The sequence below is a fragment of the Scyliorhinus canicula genome, chromosome 29 (genome assembly GCF_902713615.1).
Source record: "Scyliorhinus canicula chromosome 29, sScyCan1.1, whole genome shotgun sequence".
Taxonomy (NCBI): Eukaryota; Metazoa; Chordata; class Chondrichthyes; order Carcharhiniformes; family Scyliorhinidae; genus Scyliorhinus; species Scyliorhinus canicula.
In genome coordinates this window covers 8,372,302-8,383,532 of record NC_052174.1, presented here as the reverse complement: position 1 = coordinate 8,383,532, position 11,231 = coordinate 8,372,302, and the positions used below count along the sequence as shown (strand labels likewise).

The window sequence follows — 11,231 nt, the reverse complement described above, 5'->3', positions numbered from 1 at the left end:
GGGGAGGGGGCGGGCGGGCGTGGGGGGGGGGGTGGGTGCGTCCGGGGAGGGGCGCCTACAAGGTACAGTGACCGACAAGTCAGCGGCCCTGATTAGGATCAGCTCTTTCGCCAGCCCCGTTGCATTGGCTGCTGCTGTTGGGGAGGATTAACACGTTGGAGGGCCTTTATTAAACCCAGGCGAAATTAAACATCAAAATAGCTCAGGCATGTATTTGACTGAACCCCCAACCCCCCCGGAGTGACAATCAGCAGTGACTCCTGACTTGCTGTAACTTGACGAAGCATTTTGTAATCAGGAATAATTTACACACACACACACACACACAGCGCTAGCAAGAACCAAACAATAGCCAATCAAGACAACAGGTCATCATGGATGGGGCTGGTTTGATCTGGAGTTTGATTATCGAGCCTGGGTTACATAAAACAAGGGATTAGCCAATAGCTAGAAGATCGCCCTGTGGCTGCAGAGTGGAATCCAGGCCCCAAGCCAGTCACAGCGAGGACCACAATCCAAACTCCTCGGCACCGGCTCCGAGATGCCTCCCTATTCGGAGAACAACGATTTGGACAAGGAGGAGACGAGGGAAGAGGCGGCCGAGGCACTTGGCAGGCCAGCTCAGGCCGGCGAGACAGAGAGGGAGGGCAGGAAACCGGGGCAGGAGGAGGCTCGGGACACGTACAGGCGCTATTTCGTGGCAGATGAGGGGCGGAGTGGTGTGAGGAAGAGGGGTCAGAGAATGCTCAGGATCTTAAAACGTAAGTGACACGCTCTGCCTCCTATCGAAGAGGGCGAATGGGTCAGAATGCGGCTGCAGCACAGAGCGAGACCGTTCAGCCCATTGTACCTGTGTCGGTGTTCACCGCGCCCAAACTAATCCCACTGCCCCTGCTGTCTCCCCATAGCCCTGTATCAATCCCAAACTAATCGCACTGCCCCACTCTCTCCCCATAGCCCTGTATCAATCCCCAAACTAATCCCGCTGCCCCACTCTCTCCCCATAGCCCTGTATCAATCCCCAAACTAATCCCACTGCCCCACTCTCTCCCCATAGCCCTGTATCAATCCCCAAACTAATCCCACTGCCCCACTCTCTACCCATAGCCCTGTATCAATTCCCAAACTAATCCCACTGCCCCACTCTCTCCCCATAGCCCTTGATCAATCCCCAAACTAATCCCACTGCCCCACTCTCTCCCCATAGCCCTGTATCAATCCCCAAACTAATCCCACTGCCCACTCTCTCCCCATAGCCCTGTATCAATCCCCAAACTAATCCCACTGCCCCACTCTCTCCCCATAGCCCTGTATCAATCCCCAAACTAATCCCACTGCCCCACTCTCTCCCCATAGCCCTGTATCAATCCCCAAACTAATCCCACTGCCCCACTCTCTCCCCATAGCCCTGTATCAATCCCAAACTAATCCCACTGCCCCACTCTCTCCCCATAGCCCTGTATCAATCCCCAAACTAATCCCACTGCCCCACTCTCTCCCCATAGCCCTGTATCAATCCCCAAACTAATCCCACTGCCCACTCTCTCCCCATAGCCCTGTATCAATCCCCAAACTAATCCCACTGCCCCACTCTCTCCCCATAGCCCTGTATCAATCCCCAAACTAATCCCACTGCCCCACTCTCTCCCCATAGCCCTGTATCAATCCCCAAACTAATCCCACTGCCCCACTCTCTCCCCATAGCCCTGTATCAATCCCCAAACTAATCCCACTGCCCCACTCTCTCCCCATAGCCCTGTATCAATCCCAAACTAATCCCACTGCCCCACTCTCTCCCCATAGCCCTGTATCAATCCCCAAACTAATCCCACTGCCCCACTCTCTCCCCATAGCCCTGTATCAATCCCAAACTAATCCCACTGCCCCACTCTCTCCCCATAGCCCTGTATCAATCCCAAACTAATCCCACTGCCCCACTCTCTCCCCATAGCCCTGTATCAATCCCCAAACTAATCCCACTGCCCCACTCTCTCCCCATAGCCCTGTATCAATCCCCAAACTAATCCCACTGCCCCACTCTCTCCCCATAGCCCTGTATCAATCCCCAAACTAATCCCACTGCCCCACTCTCTCCCCATAGCCCTGTATCAATCCCCAACTAATCCCACTGTCCCCGCTCTCTCCCCATAGCCCTGTATCAATCCCCAAACTAATCCCACTGCCCCACTCTCTCCCCATAGCCCTGTATCAATCCCCAAACTAATCCCACTGCCCCACTCTCTCCCCATAGCCCTGTATCAATCCCAAACTAATCCCACTACCCTACTCTTCCCCATAGCCCTGTCTCAATCCCCAAACTAATCCCACTGCCCCGCTCTCTGCTCCATAGCCCTGTATCAATCCCAAACTAATCCCACTGCCCCACTCTCTCCCCATAGCCCTGTATCAATCCCCAAACTAATCCCACTGCCCCGCTGTCTCCCCATAGCCCTGTATCAATTCCCCAAACTAATCCCACTGCTCCACTCTCTCCCCATAGCCCTGTCTCAATCCCTAAACTAATCCCACTGCCCCACTCTCTCCCCATAGCCCTGTATCAATCCCCAAACTAATCCCACTGCCCCACTCTCTCCCCATAGCCCTGTATCAATCCCCAAACTAATCCCACTGTCCCACTCTCTCCCCATAGCCCTGTATCAAGCCCCAAACTAATCCCACTGCCCCACCCTCTCCCCATAGCCCTGTATCAATTCCCAAACTAACCCCACTGTCCCTGCTCTCTCCCCATAGCCCTGTATCAATCCCCAAACTAATCCCACTGTCCCACTCTCTCCCCATAGCCCTGTATCAATTCCCAAAGTAATCCCACTGCCTCACTCTCCCCCCATAGTCCTGTATCAATCCCCAAACTAATCCCACTACCCCACTTCTCTCCCCATAGTCCTGTATCAATCCCCAAACTAATCCCACTGACCCACTCTCTCCCCATAGCCCTGTATCAATCCCAAAATTAATCCCACTGCCCCACTCTCTCCCCATAGCCCTGTATCAATCCCTAAACTAATCCCACTACCCCACTCTCCCGATAGCCCTGTATCAATCCCAAACTAATCCCACTGCCCCGCTCTCTCCCCATAGCCCTGTATCAATCCCCAAACTAATCCCACTGCCCCACCTCCTCCCCATAGCCCTGTATCAATCCCCAAACTAATCCCACTGCCCCGCTGTCTCCCCATAGCCCTTGTATCAATTCCCAAACTAATCCCACTGCTCCACTCTCTCCCCATAGCCCTGTCTCAATCCCTAAACTAATCCCACTGCCCCACTCTCTCCCCATAGCCCTGTATCAATCCCCAAACTAATCCCACTGCCCCACTCTCTCCCCATAGCCCTGTATCAAGCCCCAAACTAATCCCACTGCCCCACCTCTCTCCCCATAGCCCTGTATCATTCCCAAACTAACCCCACTGTCCCCGCTCTCTCCCCATAGCCCTGTATCAATCCCCAAACTAATCCCACTACCCCATTCTCTCCCCATAGTCCTGTATCAATCCCCAAACTAATCCCACTGACCCACTCTCTCCCCATAGCCCTGTATCAATCCCGAAATTAATCCCACTGCCCCACTCTCTCCCCATAGCCCTGTATCAATCCTAAACTAATCCCACTACCCCACTCTCCCGATAGCCCTGTATCAATCCCCAAACGAATCCCACTGCCCCGCTCTCTCCCCATCGCCCTGTATCAATCCCCAAACTAATCCCACTGCCCCACTCCCTCCCATAGCCCTGTATCAATCCCCAAACTAATCCCACTGCCCCGCTCTCTCCCCATAGCCCTGTATCAATCCCCAAACTCATCCCACTGCCCCATTCTCTCCCCATAGCCCTGCATCAATCCCCAAACTAATCCCACTACCCCACTCTCTCCCCATAGCCCTGTATCAATCCCCAAACTAATCCCACTGCACCACTCTCTCCCCATAGCCCTGTATCAATCCCCAAACTAATCCCACTGCCCCACTCTGCCCATAGCCCTGTATCAATCCCAAACTAATCCCACTGCCCCACTCTCATATCATAGCCCTGTATCAATCCCCAAACTAATCCCACTGCCCCGCTCTCTCCCCATAGCCCTGTATCAATCCCCAAACTAATCCCACTGCCTTGCTCTCTCTCCATAGCCCTGTATCAATCCCAAACTAACCCCACTGCCCCACTCTCTCCCCATAGCCCTGTATCAATCCCAAACTAATCCCACTGTCCCGCTCTCTCCCCATAGCCCTGTATCAATCCTCAAACTAATCCCATAGCCCCGTATCAATCCCCAAACTAATCCCACTGCCTCGCTCTCTCCCCCCAGGCATTTATCAATCACAAACTTATCCCACTACCCAACTCTCTCCCCATCGCCCTGTATCAATCCACAAACTAATCCCACTGCCCCACTCTCTCCCCATAGCCCTGTATCAATCTCAAACTAATCCCACTCCCCACTAGCTCCCCATAGCCCTGTATCAATCCACAAATTAATCCCACTGCCCCACTCTCTCCCCATAGCCCTGTATCAATCCCCAACCTAATCCCACTGCCCCACTCTCTCCCCATAGCCCTGTATCAATCCAACAAACTAATCCCACTGCCCCACTCTCTCCCCATAGCCCTGTATCAATCCAACAAACTAATCCCACTGCCCCACTCTCTCCCCATAGCCCTGTATCAATCCCCAAACTAATCCCACTGCCCCGCTCTCTCCCCATAGCCCTGTATCAATCCCCAAACTAATCCCACTGCCCCACTCTCTCCCCATAGCCCTGTATCAATCCCCAAACTAATCCCACTGCCCCGCTCTCTCCCCATCGCCCTGTATCAATCCCCAAACTAATCCCACTGCCCCACTCCCTCCCCATAGCCCTGTATCAATCCCCAAACTAATCCCACTGCCCCACTCTCCCCCATAGCCCTGTATAAATCCCCAAACTAATCCCACTGCCCCGCTCTCTCCCCATAGCCCTGTATCAGTCCCCAAACTAATCCCACTTCCCCACTCTCTCCCCATAGCCCTGTATCAATCCTCAAACTCATCCCACTGCCCCATTCTCTCCCCATAGCCCTGCATCAATCCCCAAACTAATCCCACTACCCCACTCTCTCCCCATAGCCCTGTATCAATCCCAAACTAATCCCACTGCCCCGCTCTCTCCCCATAGCCCTGTATCAATCCCAAACTAATCCCACTACCCTGCTCTCTCCACATAGCCCTGTCTCAATCCCAAACTAATCCCACTGCCCCACTCACTCCCCATAGCCCTGTATGAATCCCAAACTAATCCCACTGCCCCAGACTCACACTGTTTCTATCCCAAAATGAATCACCCTCTGGTGCTATTCCCTATCTGTAAGCATGAATTGTCAGCTTCGGCTGACATGTGGGAAATAATATTTGCGTCATACAAGAGAGGATCTAACCACCATCTCTTGACATTCGATGGCAATACCATCACTGAATCCCCCATAATCAACATCCTGGCTGGTTAACATATTTATAAAATAAATTTAGATTACCCAATTCAATTTTTCCAATTAAGGGGCAATTTAGCGTGGCCAATCCACCTACCCGGCATATCTTTGGGCTGTGGGGGCAAAACCCACACAGACACGGGGAGAATGTGCAAACTCCACACGGACAGTGACCCAGAGCCGGGATCGAACCCGGGACCTCGGCGCCGTGAGGCAGCAGTGCTAACCACTGCGCCACCGTGTTGCCCTTTCTGGAAGTTATCATTGATCAGAAACTGATCTGGACCCAGCCACATTACTACTGTGGCTACCAGGGCAGGTCAGAGGCTGGGAATCTTGCGGAGAGTAACTCACCTCCTGACCCCCCCCCCCAAGTCCTGTCCACCATCTACAAGGCCCAAGTCAGGAGTGTGATGGAATACTCTCCACTTGCCTGGATGAGCGCAGCTCCAACAACACTCAAGAAGCTCAACACCATCCAGGACAAAGCAGCCCCGCTTGATTGCTCCCCTTCCACAAACATTCACTCCCTCCCCCACCGACGCACAGTGGCAGCCGTGTGTACCGTCTACAAGATGCACCGCAGCAACTCACCAAGGCTCCTTAGGCAGCACCTTCCAAACCCACGGCCTCTACCATCTAGAAGGACAAGGGCAGCAGATACCTGGGAACCCCCACCACCTAGAGGTTCCCCTCCGAGTCACTCCCCACCCCGACTGGGAAATATATCGGCCGTTCCTTCACTGTCGCTGGGGCAAAACCCTGGCACTCCCTCCCTATCAGCACAGTGGGTGTACCACTGTGGCAACTCACCACCCTAGAGCAACTAAGGATGGGCAATAAATGCTTGACCTAACTATCGACAGGCCACATCCTGTAAATGAATATAAAAAGAATGGAGTCAGTTGGTAAACTGATGGCTTCAATGTTGACTGAACCTAATCTCAGTTCGAGTTTGAAGTGTTGCGAGGAATTCAGGCTATTTTGCGATTAGATTATACCCTGTTACCTGGTCACCAATCTGACGGCGTTTATCATGACATTGATTCAAGAGGCATCTGTTAAGCTGATTTGTTGGAGAGGTCTATTGAAATTGACGGGGGCTCAGAGCTTGATAAGGTTCCTGGTGTACAGCCTGGTGTTGATGTGCCTTGTTTAATTGCAGCGTTCGTTCTGTCTGTGCGCAAGCAGATTCTGAAGTTCGGAGAAGATTGGATATTTCTTTTTCTGCTGGGCATGTTCATGGCCACCATCAGTTTCAGCCTGGACGTCATCACTTCAAAGTTTCAACGAGGTAACGAGAGACTTTCCGCCTGATGCAATTAATGCACCTGATCACCTTCTGCCGTAATCCGGACAGCATGGCGATGAAACCTTCACGTTAACGGCAAGATTTGAAAGGACAAGTGAATCCCCACTCTGACGTTGAATCACACAGCACAGAATGGCGGCCATTCGTCCCATCTTCCCCGTGTTGGCCCCTTGAGCAAGTTATCCAATCAGTCCCAGAACTTGCTCTTTCTCAATCGTCCTGCAAATTCCTTTCTTCCGTTTCATCCGTTTCCCCTTTTGAAGGTTTCTCTTGAACCTGCTTCCACCTCTTCTCCGGCAGCAGCTAATCCTGGTAACAGCAACTAAACGAAAAAAAATCCCCCTGATCTCATCCGCGTCATGATGAGATTATCATTTGCCGATCATTTTAAAATTGTGTCCTTCTGGGACACCATGACCGGAAACGGTTTCTCCATCAGAACCCCCTCATAATGTTGGACGCCTCTATTAACTCTCCCCTTAACCTTCTCCGCACGAACCTTGTCCCAGCCTCTCCACGTTAACTGAAGACCTTGGTGCCGTTCTGTGCCTGCTCCAAAGCATTGACACCCTCCGCACCTTCAGGAGCTAGGCCGGCGCTGGAGTGGTTCACGCCCCGCCGGATAGGGGAGAATCCCGCCGTCGATCTCTCGATTACACCACAAAGTACTTCACTGGATTGTGAACCATGATAGGTGCTATTGAAATGCAATTCTTTTTTAAACCTCTGTTCAAGGAGAAAACAAATGGGGGGTAAATCAACCAGGAGCGGTTAATACATGATCAACAAGGCAGACCGTTGTACAGATTGGGTAAATAGGGTATTCTGGGAGGGTGGGAGATAAAGATTGAAGTGTTTTGCACGACTGAAGTAGGAATGAATATGTTAGAAGGTTAGCTGAGGGCAGCACGATGGCGCAGCGGGTAGCACTGCAGCCTCACGGCGCTGCGGTCCCGGGTTCGATCCCGGCTCTGGGTCACTGTCCGTGTGGAGCTTGCACATTCTCCCCCTGTCTGCGTGGGTTTCGCCCCCACAATCCAAAGATGTGCAGGTTAGCTGGATTGGCCAGGCTAAATTGCCCCTTAATTGGAAAAAATGAATTGGGTACTCTAAATTTAAAAAATAAAAAGAAGGGTTAGCTGGAGAGCTGGTGAGACAGAGGCGTGAAATTTACTGCCAATATCCCTCAATATCCACGAATACTAGCATGATGGCCAATGAGGCATAGTTTAGAAACACTCAGCAACGTGACTGCAGTAAAATATCCCACAAGGAAAGGATTTTAGCTTCCCTGTCTGTAAATCCTTCCCTCCCTCTTCTGCCACTCCAGGCTCCAGGCAGTGACGTCATTGTAGTTCTGTACATGTGTAGATGAGTATCAGTGGCCATCTTGCCGGTATCCATGGGTATTGGTGGATACTGGCAAGATGGCCGCCAATATCCATGGCTACTGGTAAGATGGCCGCCAATATCCATGGATACTGGCAAGATGGCCGCCGATATTGATGGATACTGACAAGATGGCCGGCAATATCCATGGATACTGGCAAGATGGCCGCCGATATTGATGGATACTGGCAAATGGCCACCGATATTGATGGATACTGGCAAGATGGCCGCCGATATTGATGGATACTGGCAAGATGGCCGCCGATATTGATGGATACTGGCAAGTTGGCCGCCAATATTGATGGATACTGGCAAATGGCTGCCGATATTGATGGATACTGGCAAATGGCCGCCGATATTGATGGATACTGGCAAATGGCCGCCGATATTGATGGGTACTGGCAAATGGCCGCCGATATTGATGGATACTGGCAAATGGCCGCCGATATTGATGGGTACTGGCAAGCTGGCTGCCGATATCCATGGATACTGGCAAGGTGGTCACCAATATCCATGGATACCGGCAAGATAGCCACCAATATCCATGAATACCAGCACATTGGCCGCCAAAAGTGCCCCTGAATTGGAAAAAAAAATGAATTGGGTACTCTAAATGTATAAAAAAAAGAACAAAGGAATCTACAACATTCTCTCAGCCATGACCATGCAAACTCCCTGCTGTACATTGCCCCCTATAAATATGGCGGCCCTTCACCTAGGCCTGTCATCAGCGTACAACCGCGTAGTTGCTAACGTTTTGTGATTAATGTACAAGGATGCCCAGATCCCTCTGTACTGCAGCATTCTGCAGCCTCCCACTCGCTATCGTTGATGATGGGAGGACAACGAAGCAAAGGTGGTGAGGCAAAGATCTCCATGTAGTGGGGAGCCTGTAACTACAAACAGCCAACGTCTCATGTGAAGTAAGTCATTGATTTTCACTTTTTCCTTCTCTCCTCTCTGTGCCAGCCAATCTGTGGGTCTACGACATGCTGGAAAATTACCGGTACCTTCAGTACTTCTCCTGGGTCCTCTATCACGTCATCCTCACCATGGTGTCGGCTGGAGTGGCCAAGTACATCTCGCCGCAGGCCGCAGGTACGCACACCCCTCTTCGCCGTCCCCGTCACTGCGCTTCGAGTGGCTACAGCACGGCCATCAGTGTTTCAATGTGGGCTCAGGAAGTTGTTTTCTTTTTGCCAAATTATTCAGAAGATTTGGGCAGCACGGTAGCACAGTGGTTAGCAGTGCGACTTTACAGCGCCAGGGTCCCAGGTTCGATTTCCCCGCCGTGCGGAGTCTGCACGTTCTCCCCGTGTCTGCGTGGATTTCCTCCGGGTGCTCCGGTTTCTTCCTACAGTCCAAAGCCGTGCAGGTTAGGGTGGATTGGCCGTGATAAATTGCCCTTAGTGACTAAAAAAGGTTCAGAGGGGTTATTGGGTTACGGGGATAGGGTGCAAGTGAGGGCTTAAGTGGGTCGGTGCAGACTCGATGGGCCGAATGGCCTTCTTCTGCACTGTATGTTCTATGTTCTAAGGTTCAATACCCAGACAGGTCCGTGATACTTTCACCCTCGAATTCTATCTCCCGTAAACCTTAGCTTGTAGAGAGTCCCCTTTCCCCCCTCACCCCCTGTGCTCGCTCACCCTCCCTGGCCAGATGGGATTTATTCTAGGATTCTCTGGGAAGCCAGGGAGGAGATTGCAGAGCCTTTGTCCTTGATCTTTATGTCGTCTTTGTCGACAGGAATAGTGCCGGAAGACTGGAGTATAGCAAATGTTGTCCCCTTGTTCAAGAAGGGGAGTAGAGACAACCCTGGTAATTATAGACCTGTGAGCCTTACTTCGGTTGTGGGTAAAATGTTGGAAAAGGTTATAAGAGATAGGGGTTGATAAATCATCTTGAAAAGAACAAGTTGATTAGCGATAGTCAACACGGTTTGTCGAAGGGTAGGTCATGCCTCACAAACCTTATTGAGTTTTTTGAGAAGGTGACCAAACAGGTGGATGAGGGTAAAGCGGTTGATGTGGTGTATATGGATTTCAGTAAGGCGTTTGATAAGGTTCCCCACGGTAGGCTATTGCAGAAAGTAAGGAAGTATGGGATTGAAGGTGATTTAGCGGTTTGGATCAGTAATTGGCTAGCTGAAAGAAGACAGAGGGTGGTGGTTGATGGCAAATGTTCATCCTGGAGTTCAGTTACTAGTGGTGTGCCGCAAGGATCTGTTTTGGGGCCACTGCTGTTTGTCATTTTTATAAATGACCTAGAAGAGGGTGTAGAAGAATGGGTTAGTAAATTTGCGGATGACACGAAGGTCGGTGGAGTTTTGGATAGTGCTGAAGGATGTTATAGGTTACAGAGGGACATAGATAAGCTGCAGAGCTGGGCTGAGAGGTGGCAGATGGAGTTTAATGCGGAAAAGTGTGAGGTGGTTCACTTTGGAAGGAGTAACAGGAATGCAGAGTACTGGGCTAATGGCAAGATTCTTGGTAGTGTAGATGAACAGAGAGATCTCGGCATCCAGGTACATAAATCCCTGAAAGTTGCCAGCCAGGTTAATAGGGCTGTTAAGAAGGCATATGGTGTGCTAGCCTTTATCAGTAGAGGGATTGAGTTTCGGAGCCACGAGGTCATGCTGCAGCTGTACAAAACTCTGGTGCGGCCGCACCTGGAGTACTGCGTGCAGTTCTGGTCACCACATTATAGGAAGGATGTGGAAGCTTTGGAAAGGGTTCAGAGGAGATTTACTAGGATGTTGCCCGGTATGGAGGGAAGGTCTTACGAGGAAAGGCTCAGGGACTTGAGGTTGTTTTCGTGAGAGAGGAGAAGGCTGGGAGGTGACTTAATAGAGACATATAAGATAGTCAGAGGGTTAGATAGGGTGGACAGTGAGAGTCTTTTTCCTCGGATGGTGATGACCAACACGAGGGGACATAGCCTTAAATTGAGGGGTGGTAGATATAGGACAGATGTCAGAGGCAGTTTCTTTACTCAGAGAGTAGTAGGGGTGTGGAACGCCCTGCCTGCAATAGTAGTAGACTCGCCAACTT

At 51.3% G+C, this 11,231-nt stretch overlaps 1 protein-coding gene across 1 annotated transcript in view; it reads left to right on the top strand.

The window, feature by feature from the left end:
• Nucleotides 1–541: 541 nt before the first annotated feature.
• LOC119958296 (chloride channel protein 1-like) overlaps nt 542–11,231 on the top strand; it is an 84,991-nt gene continuing 74,301 nt past the window's right edge. Inside the window, exons 1-3 of the mRNA XM_038786730.1 lie at nt 542–761; nt 6,547–6,774; nt 9,151–9,279. Of these exons, the coding sequence (XP_038642658.1) occupies nt 542–761; nt 6,547–6,774; nt 9,151–9,279 (577 nt within the window). The remainder of the gene's footprint in view (nt 762–6,546; nt 6,775–9,150; nt 9,280–11,231) is intronic.